We start from the raw sequence: 27,103 nt of genomic DNA, 5'->3' as shown, positions 1-27,103 counted from the left end.
CAGGAAAGTAATAAACACACAAAAATTATGAAAATTAGATACTTTATTTATAGTTTAATCACAAGAACAATTTTCTTGTTCTTTCAAGACGTAAATACATACTAGAATAAACTCTGTAGAATATACAAAAAATACATACTTTTCCCATGAAATTTTTCTTTATAATAAATAGAAGGAAACACGTGTGTGGCTGATCCTGATAATGCTCCGTGTCTGCTTAGGTTTTCAGTGTGTTGATTTATTTTTAATCTCTTGAAAGAATGGGGGAGTTTCTTCTCCCCTAAAAGGTCGAGATAAATAATTCATGAAGCAATCCTCCCTCCTGATTTTTCCGTTTTCCTCCACATTTTTCCTTTTGATAGAGAGTTCAGCCTAAATTTCCACGCTTGCATTCAATCATTACAAAGCCTACAAATTATACAATGACTTCTAACCTGGCCCTCTAACAAAACAACTTTTTCCCCCTTATAAATCATAAGAGACAGATGGCAAAATGGAGAAGAAAAAGGAAAGAGAAGAGCGGGACAATAGGCATTGTGACGAATCTGGGAAACAGAACAAAGTGCACATCAGAGAGGGAAAGTTTGGTTTGACAGGTGAAATTCCCACAGCCCGCAGGCAGCACTGGGAATAAAGCAGATGCCAGCCATTGCAAATCTGTGGATAATATTATTACCGGTAAAATCATTCAGATGCTAAGATACATTTCTTTCTACTCGACATTAACATCTCTATGTAGAAGCAAAGGTGAAGAGATCACAGGAACCGGTTGCGTTCCCCCTGGGAGATTCACAAGAATCGCACCGAGAGGGCAGGAGCGTCAGTCCGCTCTACAAACTCTTTAGACGTGTCACCTTTATCTCTTCCCAGCATCTTTTTACCTTAAGTGCCTCCCTCCTCCCGGCCCCCAACTCTACAATCCTCTTCGACAATAAGCTCCATCACGCCAATAAATTAGAGAGCCCGGCTGAACTAAGGAAGCCCTTACTTAGCCAAGGAATGCAACCAATAACCGAGTAATCAGAACGGCTACACATGCTCTGAGTAGTGAGACGGTTTCCCGGGCATGGAAAGCGGGGGATGGGAGGAGGGTTGATCGGGGGCAGGAAAGGGTACCCACTAAGGCCTGGCGTGGGTAGCAGAGATGGCAGTTCTAGATACAGTCCCTGACTATGGGGAGGTGAGGTGCGTAGCGGTGCTTGTCTGGAGGTGGGGGCTGCCAATAGTCCATGTCTGAACCCTCCGGGCTGGCGGGAGATAAAGTGCAGCTGTAGGGGGAGGTGGAGTTGGAGGACGCCGAGGAAGACTCCGCGGGGCTGTTTGTGCAGCTCCACGTGGAGGCGGGCGAAGGGCTGTCTCCGCTGTTGCTCAAGGCGGCGCTAGTGCCTCCCGGACTCAGTATGACTGCCTCCGAGAAGAGCGCCCCAGGCAGGCTGCCGCCGCCACAGTGGTCAGCCAGGCGCAGGGTCTCGGTGAGCGCCCATATGTAGTTGTGGGCGAAACGCAGGGTCTCGATCTTGGTGAGCTTGGCGTCCTCTGGGAATGTGGGGAGCACCTCACGCAGCGCGTCCAGCGCCGCGTTCAGATTGTGCATGCGGTTGCGCTCGCGGTTGTTGGCCTTCAGTCTACGGGTCTTCTTGATGCGCTGCACCGTCTCGGCCGTCTTGGCGCCGCGAGAAACAGCCCTTGCCCTCGAAGGGCGCCGCTTGCACTCATGAACCACACCCAGCAGCCGCGCCGGCCGGCAGCCCTCGGCTCCTCCCGGCGAGCCGCCCAGAGCCGCGGGCCCGGCCTCTGCCCCAAGCTGCCGACGCGCTCCGCCCGCCGCGCCCAGCTCCTCCTCTTCCTCCTCGTCAGCGCTGGAAGATACAGGGGTCAGAGCCGCTGAGGCGGGGGAGGCCGAGCCAAGCAGCACCAGCACGTCCTCTTCCTCCTTTAACTCCAAGGTCTCGGATTTGACGAACATCCTGGAGAAGAGAGCAGAGAGGGAGAAAGAACCAAATGGGGTGTGAATATAGCGGCAGAGGTAAGCTGTCAGTGTTATAGGGACTTACTGCTGCGCGCCCGAGAAGACCCGCTCGGAATCGCGCCAAGGAGGAAAGTAAATTGGGGAGGAAACCCTGCCTTGTGCTCTCCCAGTTCGCGGGCGCCCCTTGTTGTGACCCTGTCGCCAGCCAACTGGGTTCCGAACTCTGACACGCCCTGACAGCTGTGTTCTCTCCCGGGAAGGGACTGCGACCCCGCGACAAAAGATTCGTCGCGGGCGAAGGGCGTTCGGATGTGGTGGGACGCCGTGCGGGAAACGCCCCTAAGTTGGAAGCCGCAGCGCGGGTACTCACTTGGTTCTCTCTCTAAATGTGCCTCGGCGTCGCTCTTTGGCGCGTGCTGCGATTCTCCGCGCAGCCGGGAGCTCAGCGCTGCTCCTTCTGCCGGCTTGGAGGCACCGGGCCTGGCGCTGCTGCGGCGCGGCTCCGCGGGGGACCTCTCTGACCGGCGACTTTGCCAAGAGCCCCGGCGGCCTCGGCGACCCGCCCGGGTCTCGTGTGTTGTGGTGGTGGTGCGTGTCTGTCTTGTCAGTCAGTCCCTGGACGCGCGACTCCTGGCACGCGACTCCCAGGCACTCCAGTTAAAGCGAAGCTGCTTGTGGTTCAGTGGCTGCGTGTCTGGCACACGACTCTCCTTAAAACCCCTTATATACCACCAAGAAAACAATCAGATCTGCCCCCGGGGCCCCCACCCCACCCTCCAACCCTCGGCCGCCGCTTTCTCCTCCCCTCCCCTGTGCTGGCCCCCCTTCTCCCCCGCTTTTCCCTACCCGGCTTACTCTTTTCATTGCATTATCATCATTCATTTCTTTCTTTCTTCACCCACTTCCCCCCCTCCCCTGGCCCTGCCATCCATCCATCCTCCTCTTTCCATCGCCCCCCGCCTCTCTTTCCCCCCTTTATCTAATCAGCATAACACGGTTCTAAAGCTCCCGTTGGAGCTCGAGGCTGCGGTCGGACTGCTGGAGCGGCGGCATCGGCTCAAGCTGCGGCTGTTGTCGCCGTCGCTGCCCATTGTGATTGGTGGCTCGCGCTCGGCTGGAGCGTGCCGCTAATTTATTAATGAATGGAGGTCGCGAGGCGCAGCTAGCCAATCAGGGCGCCCCGGACTCCGGGAGGCCTGCGAGCCACGCGCACAGGAGCCCGCTCCCTTTCAGCGGCTCATTAGGGGCCGGGGCGCTGGGGGCGGGTGGGGAGACCAAGGCGACCGCCCGGGTCCCAGTCCTCGCGGCCGCACCCCACCCCCGTCCCGACGCGCACGCGCACGCACCGCAAGGCACCCGGCGCTGTCTGGCCTCTGAGCTCCCGGACGTCGGGATCCTAGAAATTAGTTAATAGGGGTGAGAATCCCAGGAAAAGTAGTAAGCCCTCTGCTGCAGCCGGACGTTTCTTGGCAAAGCTTCTTAGGAATGGTCTCAAATAGCAAAGTATTTCAAAACGCTTTCGTTTGGTTAAAGGAGGCATAGGGTATGGATGGCGAGCTGTGGTCACTTGGCGGGCAAGCATGTTTAGGTTCCAGAAAGACTGACGTGGAAGGGTGAAGAGAGAGGACGTTGGAGGATTTATAGAGGCGTCTCCTGACAGGGAGATAGAGTAGGGGAGCAGTTGATGGACTTTTAGAGGAGGTGAAACTAAAAACACTCACTTATTAGAGCTAAAAGGGGCCTCCTCATTTTACGTGTGACACACAGCACCATACAGGTTTTTGGTTTTCGGGGAAGGGTGGGGCGCGTTCGGGCTAACCCGTGTTTACGGTGGGGCGGGACCGCAAAGGGCTTCCTGCCTAGGTGGCAGCGGGAGGAGCGGCCGACTTGTAGCTCGGCAGAGCGAATGGGCTGCGTTGACATTTCCATGACCTCTGCTCCGCGCTGGGGGGCGTTGTAGGGACATGGGGCCCGTCCTCCTGATTCTCCGGGCTTTTCAATAGGAAAAAAGAGCTGGAGGGCTACTGGACCTCGGAGGGAACTTGTTCTGAATTGCTCAACAGCCATCCCTCCCTCCCTCCTCCTCCTCCTCACGCCCACCCTCTTGTCGAAGTGGCTGACTTCTTAGAACCATATCACCCAGAAGTGTGTGCTGGGCCGAGTGTTAGATGGTGCATGGGTAGCGGGAATGCATCTGGACTCCAGTAGATTGCAGAGGAGTTTCTTTTGCAGATTAAGTTTCAGCAAGGCTCAATAGGAATGTTAAGATTTGAGAAGTGGTGAGAGAAAAAGAATGTTGTCTCTGGTCTCGGTCTCATTCGGATTGTGGGAATTGGAAACAAGCTGTATTTCAGAGAAAGGGACGATGAAAGTGTTCGGGCATGGTTTTAATTTGTTTAATGTTTTCTTCAGGGAGATAATGAGCAGGCTTGGAAGGCATAAAGTAAAGAAAATGAAAATTAGAATCTCATGAAAGGGACTGCTACCCGCTGCAGCTATCCAACCTCAGACTTCTTTGTCTTGAAATATTTGAAAATTGCCACAATTTTCACCTTGCTGGTTGATACTTGTGCTTTGCATCTCTTCCCCCCACCCACTTTAAAAACAAATTCCCTAAACATAATAGCATTATTTCCCTAGTTTCCTGCTCAGTTCTTTTAGAACAGCTTAATTTCATATGGCAGAAGTGCAGATATTAAACAAGAAAGAAGGGAAATGTTTAGTCTTTTCAGAACACAACATCTGCCTGTCTCACCTCTGTCTCACCCTTCTTTGGGTGTCTCTCTCTGTATCATGAACCCGCAGAAGAAGAACTTCATAAAAGAGTTGTTCAAGAAAAAAATGCATCAATAGTGAAAGATACCAAAAATGCTTATCATCGTTGATGCACACATTAGCATTATTTTATAGGATATGATCACTGAGGCCAAATAAGTAAATATTCTTTACAGTCCCCCTAAAAGAAAACTCTGTTATGTCTTGTCTAGTCAAAAATGGAAGGAACACATGGGAGTGGATGCAGGATTTTTGTATTAATTTTGAAAGAAATAGGACGAGAAAGCTAGGTTCTGAGGAAATGATCAAAGGCTGCTAAAAACAAATACTGGAATGATGGGAGATATTATGGAGTGTCAGCTTTTACATACCTACATCTCCTGGCAGGAGTGGCCTGCAAAGAAAGACAAGGTTAATGTAGTAGAAACAAAGGAAAGTTTACTTTAGTATCAGTAGAAACATACTTTAGATAGGTCTTTAAATTTTTGGTCTGGCTAGAAAGTGCTGGGTTGATTTGATGATAAAATATATTAGGGGGAAAACAGAATCGGAATCCAATTAAGTGGAGGCTTAAAGGAAAACCGGATGAATTTTGTATAACTCCAAACAAACTCCAAGATCAAGCTGGTTTTAATGTTTATTGCCAGTGAAACACACAATGGGTTTCTTTAGATGATTTTTAAGACTGTTTGGGTGTCTGACCCCTCAGTTTTTATGTTCTTCCAAGATTTTATGTTTTTATGATGCGCTGAAAGGGTACATGCTTTTCTTTGTCAAAACCCAAACTTTCTATACTGTCTGTAAGAAGTTAATAATGAATATTTAAGAGTATCCTGTGCATATATTTAGTAACAGTAAAATATTATTAGGGTAAATCGCACATTTCTGATTCTGGAAATTTCCAGGAAAGGAGATTCTTTCCAAAAGGAAAAAGTATGCAAAAGAAACATAAGCTTGTGTACATATTCAAATGACAGAAATCAATCTCTAATCTATGTGGCTATAAAGATACCATGGAGTTTATGTAACTTTTTAAAGTAAGGAATTTGTTGGCTATATGCAGTGAGTGGTTTGTGTTAGATTACTGTGCAAAAGTACAAGTTTGTTTTTTTTTTAATCACCCCCTATATTATCTTCCAGCTTCCCTGGTGGCTCAGTAGTTTAAAAAAAATCTGCCTGAAATGCAGGAGACCTGGGTTCAATCCCTGGGGCCGCAAGATCCCCTGGCAAAGGAAATGGCAGCTCACTCCAGTATTCTTGCCTGAGAAATCCCATGGACAGAGGAGTCTGATGGGCTACAGTCCACGGGGCTGCAAAGAGTTAGAAACGACTGAGTGACTAAACAATAACATTATCTTGGAATTTTAAGAATTTTGGTTCTGTTTTTGCTTAGTAGCCTTCAAGAAAAGCATCACTGTTCATAATATTTCGGGAAATATTTCCTACTATGAAGAGTGTTGTTTTTTAAAAGAGAAGAACATCAAGAACTACTAACACACTAGTGCAATTCAGAAGCCAGCCATTCACACTCATCCGCAATATTTTATTTGTTCCACATTTTGCTTGGTTTTGCTGAAAGAAAGCAATTTCGATTTGTACTCAGATTTGCAAAGACGAAGCCAGTGCCAGATATCCTTAGCTGGATGCTTCTAGCACTCTTTTAACTTAAATAAATTCAAGAGGCACTTGTGTGGTCTAAAAGATTGTCCAGATGAAACGAGGCTGAAATGTTATGCGAAGGGGGAGGGGAGCGCGTGAATAGCGTCAGTGAATTTGGTGACCGAGGGCCGCTCCTGTCCATTGCGTGAACTGTCCTAAAGGGTCAAACTGTTCATCTTCAGCCCCTCTTTCTGTGTGCAATCCCTACTTTAAGAGAACAAAAGCTCAAAGCAGGCAGTAATCAAGAAATGGGAGCCCAATGATTTAAACTCATCCCCAAGCCTTAAAAAGAAAGGAGGCCCGAGGTTGTGTAGGGAGAGAAAAGTGAAGTAAGGGGAGCAGGGAGGGGGGTGGAGACCTTTAGAAAGTCTTTGTTGTTTTTAAGAAGCTTGAACTTTGAGACGACCCAAGAGCTCTAAAGTTTAGGGTAGGTGTTGCTGTGGGGCCCATCCACACATCCCATCCACACTTCGACCTCACAAGTGGCCGAAGAGGACAAATGGTCACCCCACCATACTTTTGCTGCTGCAGGTGAATGTTGGGGGGGGGGGGCGGGGATGGGTGTGAAGAAAGGTCCTTTTCCCAGAAAGCACAAGAGCAAAAGTTGCCTCCCCAACCAGCCCGTCCTCCAGTTGTCCTGCCTTCAAGGAAAGGGAGGGGCTCTGCTCTGCTAAAAAGGACTAGATGATGTCTGCCAAGGATGGCTTTGTAGCCTAAATCCTAATCCACCCAGTTAGCTCTCCAAAAGACGGAAAGATGGCAAGAAAAAGTTAGCCAATCTTGAATAGCTTTAGTTATTTGCTGGGGACTAGAAACACTCCGATTTCCAGAGTGGTTGAAGACCGAGTGGAAATGATTAGCCCCCTCTGCATCCCCTCACCCTTCCCTGCGGAGGGCTCTTTGCTACGCCAGAGTTCATTACTAGTGATGAGCAGATGGTGAAGCGCTGGGAGGCAGAGTGGGCTCGGATTTTTGGGGGGTCCCCTTCTGTGGAGGCAAGGAGGTCAAGAACAATAATAGTGTAAACTCATCACCCCCTCCCTCCCCGCCTTCTTACTGGACCCCTGTGCGGAATTCTGTCTCATCCTGGATCTCTCCCTCGGGTCCTGTGGGGGAGGGTTTGTCACTCTAGTCCTGCAGAGGTCAGAGCTAGGATGGTGCGCGGCAGCTTCAGTGGGCCAGCCCCACCCTCTTCCGTATTTGGGGATCGGCCGGGGGAATCTACAAGAGGAGGTGCAAGGCAGAGAAGGTCGTAACCCCTCTCTCTCGGGACCCTTATTCCCTTGTCCTAAACCTGTATAATGTGCTTTGGCGCCCCAAGCCAACCATTCAGGGACTCCAGCTTGACGCAGGAGGTCTTCTTGATGGTGTTGAAATCCACCCGGCAGGTGCTGAAAGGCTCCCTTCCTTTTGCGCCCTCTCTACCCTCTTCCCACCAGCTCCGGAGAGGCAGAACCCGGCAGGCTTCTCTGCACTCGGTAGGCGACCCGCTGCCCGAGCACTCCTCTTCTTTCCCACGAAGGAAAGAAGTCACTGTAGGAAATTTGACCAGTCTCCGCCAGCTTTCTGATTGTTTTCCTCAGGTAAGGGGAAAAGAACAGCCGGCGCTTGAATTGGGGGCTGGGGGCCCACTAGGGAGAGAAGCCCCCCTCACCCCTCTGTGCCTGCAAAAAGGGACATTGGCTATCCAGGGGAAAGTGCAAGAAAGAGATCACTAATCGCTGAACCAGGAGACAAACACGATTACCAGCTCCGAGCCTTGAGTCAGAAAGTCTCATAGACTTTAAGATGTTAATCCCCGGCATAATCCTTCCTTTGGCGTGTAGGAATAGTGCAGCCACAAGAGTTGTTTTGTTATTTATATTGGCGTTTAATAAAACTCAGCCAGTGGTGAATGGGCTGCCCACTCTCCAATGGTAATTAATTCCCTATTTCAGTGACCCAATTGTCCTGGGACAGAGCTGTGAGCCCGTCCCGGTGCCCCGGTCCCTCTTTGTGCGGATACATGGCCCTCGTGCTTCAACAGCTATGGAAACTCATTCTTTTGATGTCATTCAAGGAGTTTTCCTTGGGCATCTTCTAAACTTCAAGGACCCTTTTCTTTCTCCGTTTCATGAAAAGCAGTGCGAGCTTGACCACCTCTGTAGAATTTAATGATTTGGTGAAAGAACTCTTTGGGGTTTGTGTAAGGAGTTAGAGAGAAAGGAAATTTGGCAGCCTGCTCTCTCGCAGGGACAGTCCCAAACCTGAAAAACACAAAACTCATTCAAAGCAATGGAAAAAAGATCTGAAAGCTGATTTTCCCTCTCTTCTCCCAACTAAGGAAAAACGTAACCTCCCCAAACACTGAATTCTCTTCTGGAAATTATTGTTTGTTGATAATATAAATTAAAAGAGCCAGGTTGGGATGAATAAATTCGAATCTTAAGCAGAGAAAGTTCTTTAATGTGTTCCTTTGGGCAACATCATCTTGCTACTTAACGCACTCATTCAGTCATCCCTCCTTTATACATACACGGGCAACCAGTGTGTGCCGAGCACTGCACCAAGCCCTGGGAACAACCCCTGCACAAAACAGACACCATTCCTACCCCCATAGAGCTTACATTCAAATCGGTAGACAAAAAATGAAAAAGTTAACACATGTCAGAAAACCGTGTTAGGTAGACAATAAGACTGTAATGTAATACAGTGTCGGAAGAGAGCCGGGCTATGTTTTATTTTCACGGATCCAAAACGATACTTTAGGACACAAACCATTTGGGGTCGACCCTAGCACCTGATTAATTCATCTTTTCTTTCCCCCCAAATTTCATTCCCTCCGCGAGGCGCGGAGGCCGCATAGCAAACGAACCGGCAGCTGCGGCCCGCGGGTCTTAGGCTCGCGACCGTGCAGTGGCCGGCATCACTATCCGCGCAGCCAACCGCCCGGGCTCCAGGCCGGGAGGGGGCGGCCGCGGCGCGCCCGGTAGCGCTCCCTGCACAAGTAGCTCTTCTATGTCTTTATACGCACTTCCAAAAAAACTTTCGCAAGTCACAGAAACAATTCAGAATTCAACTAAGAAAATACAGAGTGAACCATATGGCCTGGGTGGCTCGAGTCGGCTGCATTTTACTCCAGACAAAGAAGGGATTGAGAGTTGAAGGAAAGGAGAAAAAAACCAACTTTCCGGCTGATGAAGCTGTTGTCTGGAGGCAATGATCCCAAATCTGAAGGCTTTATTCCGGCTCCGACGGAGACGTGATATGTCATATGATTAGCATCTTTCATATTTACAAGAGTGGTATGGGCTGCCAGTCTTGAGAGAAAGGCTAGAGAAAGAAGGGGGCATATGCTGAAATGGATTTAGCATTTGAAAGAGAGAAAGGAGATCGGATAAATACACTTAAACGAGGATTTCGTTTTACTCCTGTTGAGTTCTAATGGATTGTTGATTGAGATTTTAGGGGCCTGGAACCGAGGTGTCAGCAGTAATTTAAAGAAGGCATTCAGTCCTCCCGCGCCTCTTTTCTCCATTTCCCCCTCTCACCCCTCCCACCCTCTCTCATTTACGCCTTCAAGCAGTACCGGGGCGGGGAAGGCTTTTAAAACAAAACACAAAACAGCGTCTCAGGCGCTGGCCGAGGGAGCCGGAAAGCGGCTGGGTTTGGAGGCGGCGCCCCCTACACCCCACGGCGGCCTGCGGGGTGGCACCTGAACGTCTGCAGGTCTGGCCGCAGGTGCGGGGCCGCTGCGCGCGCGCGGCGAGGTCCTGGTGCCCTCTGGCGGGGTCCGCGGAGGAGCCTACACGGCGTGGGGCTGGGCGACGTTTCGCATTCCTCTTGGGATGCGCTCTGGGGCCTTCACCTGTGGCTCCGGTTACGAGCGCGTAGGCTCGGCCACTTCTAACCTTCAGGCTCAAAATTGTCGATGGTGGGCTTCTCCGAGTAGAAATAAACAGACGCGTAAGACACCGCCCCCGGTAGTTCTGATGGCTGCCAAGTTTGAGACGAGCGGGCCTGGGTCCCAAGACTTTCTTGTGAGGATTTAGCTGTTTAGCAGCTAGAAGTGAGGCCAAGACTAAGTACTTTGGGGGAAAGCCCTGGACTCCAGACTAATAAAAGGACCTCTTACGCGCTTGCTGGGAATATACTGTATCTATACGGATCAGTATCTCTCCTCCCACCTACAGCCATTTCCAGATTCATTCTCCAGACTGCTTGTCGCTCCCCTGGTATTTTTTATTCTCTTCCGAATTGGTGTTCAGTGCCCATTTTAGCTAGATGTCGGGTGTGTAAAATGTTGGGAAAGGAGTGCGAGAGGCACCAAGTGCAGTCGCCTTAGGCCTCATCCCCTGGATCCAGACACCCACATTCCTGTTTCCCCTCTGCTTCATTGCTTTCCTGCTTCAGTTGGCTTGTCCTTAACTTTGTCAGGCAAAATTGCACTTTGCCAAGTGTACCTGTGAATCTTTTAAGCTGTTCATCTGCCAAGAGTAGAGATTGACTCATAATAAATACAATACTGCCACAATACCAAAATGTTATGCAGACTTTAAGATCATATTTTTGATTGATACTTAATTTTTATTTATTTTATTTTTTGGCTGTGCTGAATCCTCCTTGCTGTGCAGGCTTTTCTCTTGGTGCTGCGAGCTGGGGCTGCTCCCTAGTTGTGCCAGGACTTCTGGCGGTGGCTTTTCTTGTTGCTGAGCGTGGGCCCTAGGTTGCAGGGCTTCAGTAGTTGTGGCTCCAGGGCTCTAGAGCACAGGCTCAGTAGCTGCAGCTTACAGGCTTAGTTACTCTGCAGCTCGTGGGATCTTCCCGGACCAGGGATTGAACCCATGTCTCCTGCATTGACAGACAGATTCTTTACCACCGAGTCCCCAGAGAAGCCTGGATGTTTAATTTTTAAAACTTTCTATATAATGCTTAGTGTGACCCCAATCTGTATATGATATATATCTCTGACTGTAGGGAAATACAAACACATACATCCTGGACAAAAAAGTATTCATAGTGGCTATCTTTTTGTTATTGGTAATTTAAATTTTCTCTTTTTGTGTTTTCCGAGTAAATTTTGGAACATTTATAATCAGAAATTGTTATTAAAAAACAACAACAACACTGGCCTTCTGCAAAGTGCCTCTGTCTTTTCTACTCTTATTATTAAAGATTGGGAGTAAATTTCAGATCAGAGATGTCTGAAGTAAGGTGAGTTATATCATAGAACTTGCTCACAGTTATAGTTAAGGCCCTAGGAGTTGGACCCTTTGGGTTAACATGGGATATTGTAGGGCTGCCCAGGTAAAGAATCCTGGAAAAGGCTTCCCTGATAAAGAATCTGCTTGCCAGTGCAAGAGATGCAAGAGATTCAAGTTTGATCCCAGGTCAGGAAGATCCCGCGGAGCAGGAAATGGCAACCCCTCCAGTATTCTTGCCTGGAAAATTCCATGGACAGAGGACCCTGGCAGGCTACAGTCCATCAGGTTGCCAAGAGTAGGACAGGACTGAGCACAAACACAGGATACTGTAACTTTTTTTCCCCCACAAACATTTAAAACTTGTTCTTGAACTATGATGGAAATGTATGGAAGAGAAACATTCAGTGCTAATTAAAAAAAATTTTTTTTGAAGATAATTGCTTCATAATATTGTGCTGATTTCTGCCCTACATCATGAAATCACCACCTCCTTCGGCCTCCCTCCTATCTCCATCCCATCCTAGCCTCTAGGCCATCACAACGCACTTGGGTTGAGCTCCCTGTGTCACATGGTAAATTCCCACTGGATATCTACTTTACATATGGTAATGTATGTGTTTCCATATTGCTGTCTCAAAATTTAATTTTTGTTTACTCACAGTTCCTGGGGTTTCACAGAGAAAGAAAAGCTTCTCAATGCTTTTCTGGGTAAATCACGTCTAATTTTCCCAGAGAGATGAGATCCCAGGGACTTGATGAATTTCTAAAGAAAGATTTTTTACCAATTTCTCAAAGTAATAATTCTCGTTTAATAATATTTGCTAACAGGAAATTACTTGTGTTTAATCTTTCTTAAATGTGTTTCTTGACCAGTCCTCAGAGGTGATTAAAAACTTGCCTCCTCTGTTATTCTGTGCTTGAATATATGGCTTCTAAAGCTTCTATTTTAAAATTAATCAGGGACTTCCCTGGTGGTCCAGTGGCTAAGACTCTGCGCTCCCAATGCAGGGGGCCTGGGTTCGATCCCTGGACAAGGAGCTAGATCCCACATGCAGCAACTAAGACCCAGTGCAGCCAAATTAAAATAAATAAATGATTAAAAATAAATAAATAAATAAAATAAAATTAATCAGGATCCGGAAAATGTTTAATTCTGAATTTTGCTTACCTATGCTTTTAGGTCTTAGGCTTTCTCTGTTGACAGAAACCATCTTTACCCCAAGGGAGGCTATTGTGGGTTTCTGTTTAACTCTGCATTTTTAAAGCAGCAATCACCACACTGAAACTATGTTGTATTATTGTCAGTGCATGAGACAGCAGGACTCGGAATAAGAGAAAGGAAAGGATTTGCAAGACGATAATTCTTGGCATTCTTCTCAGCAAATTCTCTTTTTCTCCTGGGTTTTTATTTTGGAGCATTTGAGAGTTCATTTTCTCTTGAAGGAAAAGAAAGAATAATCTCACAATGTAATATCGTGCAGAAAAATCAAGAGATATTTTCATGGTAAATGTTTACTAAGAAATTCTGAAAAAAATGAAACAGTCTAGAAATAGAAACTGAAACTTTATGTCAATATTAACCTACACTTGAACTCTTGTTACTGCCTTAACTCGAATATAGCTTTTCCCTTTTAAAAAATTTCCCAGTAGAGAATCTGTGTCACTAAAAATTAGAGGGAAGTACAGCTTTAATATTTCTGTGAACCTAGTGACCACTGCTCTTATACCAATTATTTGAGTTGTACTGGATTTGAGACCAACACTATTTCTCAGAAAACGAGTCATGGAGGCCCAAGGACATTGTTCTGGGGCTAAGTGCATTGTTCCTTAAGTTGCTGGCCACTCTCAAAGAATCACATGGTATTTTGGATTCTGTTCTGAACCTTACTTTCATCCTCAGTCTCATGAAATTGGCATCAACAGTGCTCACTTTTCCCTGTGTTGATGCTTGAAAACAATCCCTTTGTTTGAAATAAGCTAATTATGAAGTATCATGGTATTAAAATAACAGCCTTTTCCTTTCCTCTTATCCCAAGTGTTTTTCTTTTCCTCACAAAATAGGGATGAAATAAAAATATGCCATACAGAATTTTAAAATAATAATGAAAACATATGCAGACAGTCTAATCAGAAGTCAGTAATACATTCCTCGGTCCCACGCACTTGGACAGGAAAGAATCCCTTGATGTGATCTCAATCACAATTTGCTGGCAGCTGGAAATTTCTAATTCAGTATTTAAGAAGAAATAAACCTGTACCTATAGAACAGAGAGTGAATTTAATCATTGTAGGACAGCTAAGTCAAAACTGAGGTCAACAAGGCATGAGGACTCTCACTTTTTTCATTTCCTCCTCTTTATTAATTAATATGGATCAGATGGTATGTACTGCATGGCTATGCCAAGGCCATGCAGATCAGTAACAGTGCTCTTGGCAAAACTTTTTTCCAAAGAGAATTAGTGTGTTTTGTACTGATTGGCTGCATTGGGTCTTCTTTGCTGCACTTGGGCTTTCTCCAATTGCAACAAGCGGGGCTTATTCTTTGTTGCAGTGCATGGCTTCTCATTGCAGTGGCTTCTCTCGTTGTGGAGCACAGGCTTTAGGTGCATGGGCTTCAGTAGTTATGGCTCGAAGGCTCTAGAGCTTGGATTCAGTAGCTGTGGTGCACAGGCTTGGTTGCTCCATGGCACGTGGAATAGAGCACATTCCCAGACCCGGGATCAAACCTGTGTACCCTGCATTGGCAGGCAGATTCTTAACCACTGGACTACCAGGGAAGTCCAGAACTGTCTTCTAAAGGAATGATTTCTTTTGTAGTTTTTTCTTCTCCCTATATTGTTAGGTTGCAGTAAGTAGCCAAAGGAGGCAACATTTTCTGGAGTACTTTCCTAAAGGCTAATACGTGTGGCTGATACCTCATGAAAACTGGGGAAATAGGAACTACCTCTTGTAAAGGAAGCAGACCTACACTCAGCCTGTTGTTCAGTCGCTCAGTCGTGTCCGACTCTTTGCAACCCCATGGACTGCAGCACCAATAAAGTCTTTTTAATCTAAAAGCAAAAAAGATATCAAAGATATAAACAGCAGTAAGGATAAGATACTTATCATTCCAGGAGTCCATCATCTGACTAATAGGAATTTCAGAGAGAACAGAGAAACTAGAGAAGATGAAATTATTTCAGAAGTGAAGAACTGGCCAACAGATTTAAAACAACCACAACAAAATTCATACAACAGAATATGCTCAAATTAAAAGGAATGAACTGCTGATCCATGTAATAACATGGATACACCTGAAAACATGCTGAGTGAAAAGACTCAAAAGAGTAGACACTGGTTCAATTTACATGAAGTTTTAAGGCAGGCAGAACTGATCTATGGTGACAGAGTAGATTAGTGGTTATCTCATGTTGGGGGGAAATCCCGTGGACGGAGGAGCCTGGTGCGCTGTAGTCCATGGGGTCGCTAAGAGTCGGATTCGAATGAGCGTCTTCACTTTCACTTTTCACGTTCATGCATTGGAGAAGGAAATGGCAACCCACTCCAGTGTTCTTGCCTGGAGAATCCCAGGGACGGGGAGGGCCTCATGGGCTGCTATCTATGGGGTCGCACAGAGTTGGACATGACTGAAGTGACTTAACAGCAGCAGCAGCAGCATGTGGGGGAGAGATTGATTGAATTCATAGGATTTTTGCATGTTAGAAAAATCATTTTGGTGGGAAGAGTGACTGGAAACAATGAGCTGAAGCACTTATTAGGGACATATAACTTCTGGGCCTATGGGACCTGTGAGCTCAGTTATCATAAATGTATTGTGGCAACATCTGCACGTTAGTATAATTTTCTCTCCAGCACCCAGCTGCCCAGGTGTAAGAAAATGGAAGAGGATGTTTGGACTAATCCCTGGAAGAACCTGCAGCAAAGTGGCAAGGCATCAGGACTGTTGAGAGTGATTAAACACAATGGTGTCTTGACAGACAGGAAAAGATAAAAGGAGGCTGGGAGAATGGTAAGGAGTCAGGAGATGAGAGATGTTGGTGGAGCTGGCAAGTATGTGGAGGTGAAGGGAGGGTGAGGTTGTGGTCAGCAACATGTTGAAGTAATTTAGGTGATGACAAATCTCAGGCAATTTTTAAAAAGTATAGACAACATGGAATGAACTGTAAGATATGCTGTTTAGTGAAAAAGGCCAGGTACCGGAGGATGTGTGGTAGTTGTCGTTTCTTGCTGTTCAGTTGCCCAGTCGTGTCCGACTCTTGACGACCCCGTGGACTGCAGCACGGTAGGCTACCATGTAAAGGGGGGAGACCACTTATATGTATGGACTCCCATGTTAGTTAACTGTCTCTTGAAGGAAATATGGTATCGGTTGACTCTGGAGATGGCAGCTAGGTAGCTGGGGACACAGGATGGAGGGAGACTTTTCATTCTCTTCCCTTCAGTTCCTCTTGAATTTTGACCCCACACATATGTTATTATCAAAAGTATATAAATAAAACTAAAAAACAAGGAAAAGGCGATAGATGTGCTATAATGAATACAAACAACACAAAATGAGGTTGTCATATTTAACATATGAAGGTCTGCTTCAAGTTATATATGCTTAGGCACATAAATGACCCAGAGAAGACGGCAAGAGAAACATGTCCTATTTGGTTTGTTTTAAAATATAGGGGAAAATGCTCAATAAGAAGGCAATCAAAGAAGAGAAAAGCAGATCACTTGATTATATTGTCTAAACACTTAGCATCTCCTGTGATAATGCTGATCCCAAATTATAAATGCAAAATAGCATTCTGAAGAGCCATTGGCACTAAAGTTATATGTGTAGTTTCTTTGCAGTATGTCATCAATTTTGTCCTTGACTCTTTATATTTAGTCAGCTTGCTTATAGAGTATGCCAGCACATAAAAGCAAGTCACATACAATATCTAGACTCAGTAATTACACTTTGCCTGATACCCGGACTCATGTGATGTCACCATGTGGGTCCAGATTATCATTATCCATTCAAAACACTCGATAGGGCCCATGATAGTTAAAAGAAGTCAAAGACCAGTAGGAGATGTCATTTGGATGCACACAATTGTGTTGAAAGACCTAGAATTTTTTCACGCCTCACAATTTGTCAACCACATATGTGTCTTCCTCACCACGTATAGCCATCCCTCTTCTTACTCCACACTGCCTTACTTGGTCCTCAGTGTCTGGCCTCAACCTCAAAATCTTAAGTGTGAAAGCCTGATACTGACTCTATCATAAGAAACCTGAGGATACTGGGAACCTGAGCTCCCAATACATCATGGCCTTGTTGGTTCTTGGTTTATTTAGAAGTATATATTCCAAAATTAGGCCCCCCAAAAGCCCAATTTTCTTACTTCCAGGATTCCACCCAGTTTCTCTATTAGGAGAGCTGTAGCTTGCCCCATGTCAGACTTTCTTTTTTGGGGCTCCAAAATCACTGCAGATGGTGACTGCAGCCATGAAATTAAAAGACGCTTACTCCTTGGAAGGAAAGTTATGACCAACCTAGACAGCATATTGAAAAGCAGAGACATTACTTTGCCCACAAAGGTCCATCTAGTCAAGGCTATGGTTTTTCCAGTGGTCATGTATGGATGTTAGAGTTGGACTGTGAAGAAAGCTGAGTGCCGAAGAATTGATGCTTTTCAACTGTGGTGTTGGAGAAGACTCTTGAGAGTCCCTTGGACTGCAAGGAGATCCAACCAGTCCATTCTGAAGGAGATCAGCCCTGGGTGTTCTTTGGAAGGAATGATGCTAAAGCTGAAACTCCAGTACTTTGGCCACCTCATGCGAAGAGTTGACTCATTGGAAAAGAGTCTGATGCTGGGAGGGATTGGGGGCAGGAGGAGAAGGGGACGACAGAGGATGAGATGGCTGGATGGCATCACTGACTCGATGGGCGTGAGTCTCAGTGAACTCCGGGAGTTGGTAATGGACAGGGAGGCCTGGCGTGCTGCAATTCATGGGGTCAAAAAGAGTCGGACACGACTGAGCGACTGGACTGAACTGAACTGAACTGAGCTTGCCCCATATAGGGGTAGAGTGATATGTAACTGATTCACCTATTCTTCATGCCTGGGCTCACAAATAAAACAAGTTCCACATGTCTGTTCCAGAATGAACCAGACTGCTCTCCATGTAACACAGACCAGCCACAAAGTAGATGCTTAGTGAATGCACTGACTTCAGTGGAGCCAAAGAATCTGTTCTAAGAATCTACAAATCCATCTTCATTCAGCCAATAAAATCAATGGACTTGAAGATTTTGTTTTAATAAGCAATTGGTACCTTAAAACTCACTTAGGAAGTCTTCTCCACTAATTCTTTAACCTGTGAGTTGACTACTTCTTAATTTTTCATACACACACACATATACAGACCTTCATTTACTACATTATCAAGATCAGATTTGCTCAGTTAGAAAGTAAAATAGTAAAGAATATCAATAATTAAGAGACTAATAGAAGAGTTTTTTAAAAATCAACCTAACTGGTGTTTTAGGATGAAAGGAATTCAAAGGCTTGCAGTGATATTTGGATTGTATTTTTCCTTTACTTTATAATCAAATCATACTAATATAAACCAAAAAACACAACTTGAACTAAACATACATTTCACTCAAGACTAATTACAAAGCAGGCATTTCAAATCAGTGTTGAGCTAATGCTTTTAGAGAAATTATTTAATTTTCAGGGTCCAATATCTGTCGAGCAAATCACCAATTTCCATTTCATTCTTATTTAATATAAAAAAATCAAATTAGTATAAAGCTATTTCACAGCTGTCTTTAAATTAAACCGTAGTCAAGAAGAGCATGAAGCATGTGGGGTTTGCTTTGGCATCTCCAAATCAAACATTCTTTTTGTTCAAATATTAAAGAACTATACCAATAGTTATGTTTTATCTTGAAGTTTTAAGCTGGGCTTCATAATCTCAGATTTTAACTTCTGATTTTTCACAAGTAACTCAAATATTGAAACATATGTTTCTAAGGATAGGGGTTTGCTGCAGAGTGGAGCAGAATATGAATCATAATTATTTGTTTTTCATTAACTTTTGATAATAAAAATTACCAGCTCAGCCACATTACTACCTCTTTGTTGATAAATCAGTTTTCTTCCATTGTATCCAAACAGATCTTCTAGTAGCAAATGTAGACCTTCAAGAACTTCAAAGAAAATTCAACAATCCCATTTTTCTAGCAAAGTTTATTTAACCAGGAAGGTATAGATTGTTCAAACAAATTACTAGTAAAGTGTTGCATATAAATTAACCAAGTTAAATTAACAGGAAATCAGTCTGGTTTAATCAAAGAGGATTGTAGAATCTTTGGTTTCAGTGTCTTTCACAGTTTGATAAAGTGAATGACTTACCACTCAGGCAGTACCGTGTAGTAGAAAAGCCTCAGTTGGATTAGTCTGGGTTCTAGCCCTGTCTTGTACTACTTATGGTCAATTAGATGGATCACTTCAATTTCTCTGTTGGCTTTATCATTTATAAAGTGGGGAGACTACTTGTTCTCCTCCCTAGGGATCAATGTGGTGTTTGTAAAAGAATCTTGGAAAAAACCTAACATATATACCCAAATGCCTGTATAAAGCAAAGGCAATTGATGAGTGTATTTCAGTCTAGAAATTGGATTGTTTCATTCTATGATGCACAAACAGACTTTTTTGTAAATAAAAATTTAGAGAACATTCTTATTATTTTTTATGGCTGAGTAGTATTCATTATATAACACATCTTCTTCATCCATTCATCTGTCAACAGGGACTTAGGTGGCTTCCATGTCTTGGTTTTTGTAAATAGTACTGCAGTGAATCCTGGGGTGCATGTATCCTTCGAACCATGGCTCTCTCTGGATATTTGGCCAGGAGTGGGGTTGCAGGATCATGTGGTAACTCTATTTTTAGTTTTTTTCAGGAAACTCCATAGTGTTCTCCCTAGTGGTTGTACCAATATTCATTCCCACCAACCTTGTATGATGTCCTTTTTCTCCACAGTGTCTCCAGCATTAATTATTTGTAGACTTTCTGATGATAGCCATCCCGACTGGAGTACAGTGATAGCCCATTGTGGTTTAGATCTGCATTTTTCTAATAATAAGTGATGTTGAACATTTTTTCAAGTGTCTGTTGGCCATCTGTATGTCTTTTTTGGAGAAATAACCTGATGCTGGGAGGGATTGGGGGCAGGAGGAGAAGGGGACGACAGAGGATGACATGGCTGGATGGCATCACTGACTCGATGGACGTGAGTCTGAGTGAACTCCGGGAGTTGGTGATGGACAGGGAGGCCTGGCATGCTGCAATTCATGGGGTCGCAAAGAGTCGGACTCGACTGAGTGACTGAACTGAACTGAACTGAACTGAATCTATTTAGATCTTCTGCCCATTTTTTGATTAGGCTGTTTGTATTTTTGGTATTGAGCTATATGAGTTATTTGTATATTTCAGAGATTAATCCCTTGTCAGTAGTATTGTCTGCAAATATTTTTTCCCATTCTGTAAGTTGTCTTTTTATTTTGTTCATGTTTTACTTTGCTGTGCAAAAAAGCTCTTAAGTTTATTTCTTCTCATTTGTCTGTTTTAATTTCCATTGCTCTAGCTGGTGGATCCAAAAAGACATTGCCACGATTTATGTCAAAGAGTTTTCTGCCTGTGTTTTCCTCTAAGAATTTTATAGTATCCAGTTTTACATTTAGGTCTTTAATTTACTTTGAGTATATGATGTTAGAGAATGTTCTAATTTCATTCTTTTACATGTAGCTGTTGAGTTTTCCCAGCACCACTCACTGAAGAGACTCTTTTTTCTCCATTCTGTATTCTTGCCTTTGTCATAGGTTAATTGACCATAAGAGCATGGGTTTTATCTCTGGGATTTTTACCCTGTTCCATTGATCAATATATCTGTTTTTGTGCCAGTACGACATTGTTTTGATTCCTGTAGCTCTGTAGTATAGTCTATATTCAGGGAGCCTGATTCCCCTAGCTGTTTTTCTTTCTTAAGATTGCTTTGACTATTTAGGGTCTTTTGTGTTTCCGTACAAATTTTTAAAAAATATTCTGTGAAAAATGCCACTGGTAATTTGATAGGAGTTGCACTGAATTTGTAGATTGCTTTGGGTAGTATAGTCATTTTGACAATATTAATTCTTCTAATCCAAGAACACAGTTTATCTTTCCATCTGTTTGTATCACCTTTGATTTTTCCATCAGCATCTTAGAGTTTTCAGAGTGCAGGACGTTGTCCCAGAGGTCTCTTAAACTGTCGCAATTTCTTTTCATTCTTTTTATTCTGTTCCAGGGCATCTGCCTCATATATTCTGCTATTGTTTATTCTAGTGTGATTCTCATTTCAGTTATTGTATTCTTCAACTCTGGTTGTTCTTTATATTTTCTGACTTTGTTAAAAACTTTCTGTAGCTTCTTGCTCTGTGCATCCATTCTTTTTCCCAGTTCTTGGAACATCTTCATGATTATTACTCTGAACCCTCTCAGGTAACTGCTTATCTCCATGTCACTTAGTTGTTCTGGGGTTTTGCATTGTTCCTTCATTTGGAAGATACTCTTTGCCGTCTCATTTCGTCCCAGTTTATATCTGTATTTTTTGTATGTGGAAGGTTAATTATGATTCTCAACCTTGAATAAGTGGTCGTCTGGGGGGGATGTCCTACGCGTCCTAGCAAGGGCCAGGCACCAGCTGGTCCCAGGGTAGGTTCTGATCTGCATCTGCAGATTTAGTTCCACAGGCTGCAGGATCTTAGTTTTCTTACTTTTGGTTTCTCCCCACTGGTGGGTGAGGCTGGTCTGGAGGCTTGTGCAGGCTTCCTGATGGGAGGGGCTGGTGCCTGTCCACTGATGAGTAGAGCTGGGTCTTGGCCCTCTGGGGCACAGGGCCATGTCAGGGGATGTGTCTAGAGGTGGCTATAGGCTCAGGAAATCGTTAGGCAGCTTGACTGCTGATGGATGTGGCTGTATTCCTACCCTGTGTGTTTGGCCTAAGATGTCCCAGCACTGGAGCCTACAGGCTGTTGGGTGGGGCCAGGTCTTGGTCCCCAAATGGCAGCCTCCAGGACAGTTCACATCAGTGGATGCTCCCCAGTACCTCTGTCACTGGTGAGCTCCACAGTGCACCACAGCGGCACCACAGCACCCCAGGAGAACCTCTAAGACCAGCAGGTAGATCTAGCCCAGACTCCTCTGAAGTCACTACTTTTGCCTAGGGTCCTGGTGCACGTGAGACTGTGTGTGCCCTCCAAGAGTGGAGCTCCTGCACTCAAGCCCTGCTAGACGTCAAAACCAAATGCTCTAGACTCCTCCTCTTGATGCCAGGCCCCCAGGCCTGATGCGGGACTCAGAACCCTCACTCCTGTGGAAGAACTTGTGTAATGTAATTGTTCTCCAGTTTGCAGCTTGCCCACCTGGAGTGTTTGGGATTTGATTATATCAAATAAAATCTTATTGAGTTTCTTCATTATGTCTTTGGATGTAGAATCTTTTTTTTTGTTGCTAGGTTCCAGTCTTTTTATTGACGGTCGTTCAGCAGTCAGTGTGATTTTGGTGTGCTCATGAGAGAAGAGCTCAAAGTCCTTCTGTTCTGCCATCTTTTCACATCATGAAAATGTGGCTCCTTTGTTGTTCATATAATTGACATCATGTGGTGCTCAAGTTTGAATTCTCAAGAGAGCCTGGGAGTAAACTGGTCCATTAAGGTTACTCCTTTTCTTCCGGTTGTAAGACACACAATTCCAGGGTAGCATAGTAACTTCTGGCTCAGTGAGGCCTGTTTAGGGTAATGACAGATCGCTAAAGGCTTGTCTTCACTCCTGTTTTCAAGATGGTGATGCAGAGCTCAGCTGGGGCACTCAGCTGACTAGCCTGCAGGTGGCATCTCACACACCATCTCCAGGCCTGGGTCTCTGTCCGAGTTAACCTACTGAAGACACGCGGAGCTCACAGGGGTCTGCAGCAGGCAATGGGTGATTTCTGGGGTGTCTCCTATCCAGTTGTATATTATCTGGAACTCAAGTTACAGCTTTCATTTACATCTAAAGAGCACCTGCTGTTGTAAACATTGACACTTTGTGGACAAGGCTTGGAGAATTACAACTTCTGTTTGTTAGATTAATTTTCTCCCAAACAAAAGAGTTTCATAGAGGTGGACTGGGTCATTTTTCATAGTGAAGTAATTCCAGTAAGCAGTTTTCTGCATCTTTTTTTGCTGTGCTGGATCTATATTGTGGCATATTATGCCTATTGTGGCAATGTATTCCTACTGCAGCACACAGGCTCTAGAGCTGGCAGGCTCTCTAGGTGCACAGTGCAGGCTTAGCTGCCCTGTGCAATGTGGCATCTTACTTCCATGACCAGGGATTGAACCCATGTCCCCTGCACTGGAAGGCGGATTCTCAACCATTAGACCACCATGGTAGTCCTGCATCTTTAAAATAAATATTGAGTGACTTGAGCCATGAGTTTGTAATTGGTAAAGACAAATACTTCATTGACTATTAATTATAATCAAGCCCTTGCTATTTTTCCATGAAGGATAAGTAAATGTTCCTTTGTTAATAATGGCTAAAAATCATACAAATGGTTTAACTTATTTACATACATAAATATAGAATATAAGCATAGAAAAAAGACTGAAGCAATATATTAGCAATTATTATCTCTGGGTAGGGAATCTCTAGATGCTTTTTATTTTTCATTGTATACTCTTCTGAATTTTTCAAATTTTCTATAAGGGGAATGTATTCTTTTTATAATGGTTAAAATCCATTATAATATATACCAGTAACTACTGTGCAAACAAATGCACAGAAAAAAGACCAGAAGGAAATGAGCCAAAGGGAGTCTTTTCATTCATTCTTTGTTCATCCAACAGATCGTTATTGAGCACCTACTATTGCAGAGTCATGGCCAGTTTTGAGCACCGCTATCCAAAATCACTGCAGATGGTGACTGCAGCCATGAAATTAAAAGACGCTTACTCCTTGGAAAGAAAGTTATGACCAACCTAGATAGCATATTCAAAAGCAGAGACATTACTTTGCCAACAAAGGTCTGTCTAGTCAAGGCTATGGATGGATCATGTATGGATGTGAGAGATGGACTGTGAAGAAGGCTGAGCACCGAAGAATTGATGCTTTTCAACTGTGGTGTTGGAGAAGACTCTTAAGAGTCCCTTGGGTTGCAAGGAGATCCAACCAGTCCATTCTGAAGGAGATCAGCCCTGGGATTTCTTTGGAAGGAATGATGCTAAAGCTGAAACTCCAGTACTTTGGCCACCTCATGCGAAGAGCTGACTCATTGGAAAAGACTCTGATACTGGGAGGGATTGGGGGCAAGAGGAGAAGGGGATGACAGAGGATGAGATGGCTGGATGGCATCACTGACTCCATGGACGTGAGTCTCAGTGAACTCCGGGAGTTGGTGAGGGACAGGGAGGCCTGCGATTCATGGGATCGCAAAGAGTCGGACACAACTGAGCGACTAATCTGATTTGATCTGATCTGATCTCTAGGAATGAACTTTTAGATACTTTTTTTTCTTTCTTTCTTTTGTACTTCTTGAAAGTTTTACTGTGAAGGAATGTCCCTCATGGTGCAGTGGCTAAAACTCTGCATTCCCAATCTGGGCATGCCGCCCAGGTTCGATCCATGGTCAGGTAACTAGATCCCACATGCCGCAACTAAGACCCAGCACAACCAAATAAATATTTTTTTAAAGGAAGTTTTATTGTGAATGTTTTTACTTACAGAATGATAGGGCATTATATTTCTTTTTTTAAGATTCTGATGGCACTGTAGTTCAGAAAGAAGTATCTTGGTATAACTGTGTAGATGCATTTTAAAAGATGAATTTTTGAGATAATCACTTATTTTTGAAGTAACATCCCCAAAAAAGCTTTTTCCTGCTCCTTGAAAAATTCATTTCTTCAGAAACAGAGCCATAATTTTCAGAAAGAATTTTTATTGGTGAGATTTTATAGTTCCTTCAACATTTGCCTATCTTAATTACACTTTTTATGAAGAGCAGATTTTACTTATATTTAAATCTTTTTTTCCCCCCAATTACAAGGGTTAGGGAGTAATAAAAATATACAAATGTACAGTGTAAAATGAATTTGAACTTTACAAACTATACCATGTCTTTTTGTGAATAAGATTTTTTATCTGTCAATTTATCTTTTTCAGCCTTTTTCTTCTGTTTTTCTTCTGCTTGTTTTTCAAGATAATCTTTAAGGAGATGGTCCAGTTGTGGTTCATACTGGCTTGCATGTTGCAATCCACCTTCCCTCCCTTAAAAAGATACAAAACATGAGACAACCATATTTTACAGTGGTGTCCATTTCATCATTTCATTCATCACCCACAGTGGCAAATTCAGAGTAGTTCCTACCCGAAACACCCCAGGCACTAACACAAAAGTCAGTTTTAATTCAAAATGCTTGAATTAAATACATTTTTGTTTTACCTTCACAGTGTTGGATCACACGCCCCCATAGTCGATTTTTCCTCAGACAGGCTAAATTTCCTACAATCAACAAATGCCTCCTTCCTCTGGTCAATGCAACATTCATTCTTTTTTCTGAATCAATAAATCCTACTTGTCTGGTCCTTACACAGGACAGAATAATGATCTCCTTTTCAGCTCCCTGAAAAGCATCTACTGTGGACACCTGCACAGCTTTCAAGTTGGGATGGTCGAAGTCCATCGCACTGAGTAGATGACAGAGCTACAGAGGAAAGATGGCAAAAATCACACAGTGCAGAGTGTCTTCATGAAGAACCTACACCTCTCCACCTGCCCCTGGCAGCCTTTATCATTTAACTAATAGTGGGCAATTTTCATTTTGTTATTACTCACAGAGACTTAAGTTCGTTTCTGAAATGATAAATAACTAGATGATAATATAAGTTGCAAAGCAAAATCAAAGTGGTGATTTATCTATTGCTGGGAACTCATCTGGATATGCTAATTTAGAGTTGATAAACTAATAATGAAACATGAAAAATCCTAAAAGTAAATTAATATAAATTAAAACTAGTTAGAAGTAACTGGCTGTGAGTAGATTAATATCTGGGATCTATCTTTGATTTACTGATAAAATATAACAATAGTGAAAGAACATTTTGGAAAACAGATTCAATCCCATCTGTCCCAAAACACAAAGCATACACCGTATTTCCTTCCCTCTAATTTGTTTATTTGCATTTTTGCCCCAACAGCTGTAAACGGAATTTAATTAAACCTTGTTAGGTTTACATCTAATTATATAGAAAAAAGCCACAGTAGACAAAAATCTAAATGCTGCTTTTTAATACCTTAAAGTCCTAAAAGCTTTTCTAGCACCAAACCAATACAACCCAAAGCATGATGAATGTAATACCAAATAATATAATATGAAATTATAATATTTAATAATGATAAGTATCATCATATGTAGTACGGACCTTGTACATCTGGGATTTGTATAATGTTATCACCCCAATCATGGAGCCCGCTATTCCACTCGCAATCAGTGATTGAATCAACTTGAGTGTAAAAGCAGCTTCTGCCACATTATGAAAGCTGTTACCTCTTTCAATCTGGAATAAGAAACAGAACCTAGATTATATTTCCCAGAAATGACACAGAAAGTCCAAGAAAATCATACAGACAACAATACAATTAAAACAGGAAACTAAACTGTGTTGACTCTTATCAACATTAATGTTATTTACCTGTTCCAGTCCTTTTACGTTATAGAAACACAGAGTTGGGAGCCATTCCAGTAAAGGGCTCCTCTCTGTTTCGGAAATGCCATTCATGAGATTTCCTTCATAAAACAGATCATTAGCAATAGCGCTGATTGTGGGGTGACAACGGTACTGAGTTCTCAACAGAATTGGCTTGTGGCCCTAAGAAATTTAAGTACAGAAAAATAAGGAATTAAAACATTTTTTTTTCCTTAGGGGAAAAAAATCCACAATAATATTTTAAAGTTTAAAATTACTGCCATATTGTGCCCTTAGTAAATAAATTACAACCATGATAAAATGGACTATAAATGAAAAGAACTTTAAAAAAATTTAATAAAAATATTTTCATAGTAAACTTTTTATATTAAAATTATAAAACAAACAAATCTTAGACTAATAAATTTGGTATCTAACATTATACCTTCAGAACCTATGTGGAGTTGGCCTAACACTAAATTGAAAAGAATTCTTTAAAAACAAATCAGAAATTGTTGGTGATAACCCATTAACTTTCCTCCTTGGGTACAAGCTATTTTCACTCTGAATCTTCAAACAAGTTTCCAATTTTTAACATGTCATAAACTAATTCCCATCTATTTCAGGGCTCTCCTGGTCTTTATTTGCAAAATGTTCTATAATATTGTTTGAACATTTTGAAAAGTTACAAGGTACTCTGATAATAATATGTAATAAAATGCAGGGTTAGTGATCACATGGACAAAGGGGAAAAATATGTGAGAAAAA

General features: G+C 43.5%; 2 protein-coding genes and 1 long non-coding RNA gene across 7 annotated transcripts in view; 1 reads left to right on the top strand and 2 right to left on the bottom strand.

The window, feature by feature from the left end:
- Positions 1 to 25: 25 nt before the first annotated feature.
- Positions 26 to 2,473, bottom strand: NEUROG2 (neurogenin 2). The gene is made up of 2 exons (XM_019962298.2): positions 2,340 to 2,473; positions 26 to 1,967 (listed from the first exon to the last, which is right to left on the bottom strand). Exon 2 carries the CDS (start codon positions 1,964 to 1,966, stop codon positions 1,154 to 1,156), a length of 813 nt encoding a protein of 270 aa, XP_019817857.2. The 5' UTR covers position 1,967; positions 2,340 to 2,473; the 3' UTR covers positions 26 to 1,153.
- Positions 1,870 to 24,347, top strand: LOC139183584 (uncharacterized). Its single transcript, XR_011567063.1, has 2 exons — positions 1,870 to 2,026; positions 23,500 to 24,347. It is a non-coding gene; the product is annotated as an uncharacterized lncRNA (long non-coding RNA).
- A 220-nt stretch (positions 24,348 to 24,567) lies between these two features.
- The window catches only part of ZGRF1 (zinc finger GRF-type containing 1), a 55,698-nt gene continuing 53,162 nt past the window's right edge, over positions 24,568 to 27,103 (bottom strand). For all 5 annotated transcript variants that reach the window (XM_019962292.2, XM_019962293.2, XM_019962294.2 and 2 more), the window contains 4 exons: positions 26,342 to 26,518; positions 26,072 to 26,206; positions 25,092 to 25,353; positions 24,568 to 24,916 (listed from right to left, as the gene is read on the bottom strand). In XM_019962292.2, the coding sequence (XP_019817851.2) occupies positions 24,756 to 24,916; positions 25,092 to 25,353; positions 26,072 to 26,206; positions 26,342 to 26,518 (735 nt within the window). In that variant the 3' untranslated portion in view covers positions 24,568 to 24,755. The remainder of the gene's footprint in view (positions 24,917 to 25,091; positions 25,354 to 26,071; positions 26,207 to 26,341; positions 26,519 to 27,103) is intronic.

Source organism: Bos indicus, chromosome 6 (assembly GCF_029378745.1).
Source record: "Bos indicus isolate NIAB-ARS_2022 breed Sahiwal x Tharparkar chromosome 6, NIAB-ARS_B.indTharparkar_mat_pri_1.0, whole genome shotgun sequence".
Classification (NCBI taxonomy): Eukaryota; Metazoa; Chordata; class Mammalia; order Artiodactyla; family Bovidae; genus Bos; species Bos indicus.
The sequence above is the reverse complement of the archived record's forward strand: the minus strand, read 5'-3'. Positions and strand labels throughout refer to the sequence as shown.

Excerpts from the sequence above, each read along its gene's own strand:
- NEUROG2 (XM_019962298.2), bottom strand. The coding sequence starts at position 1,966 with ATGTTCGTCAAATCCGAGACCTTGGAGTTAAAGGAGGAAGAGGACGTG.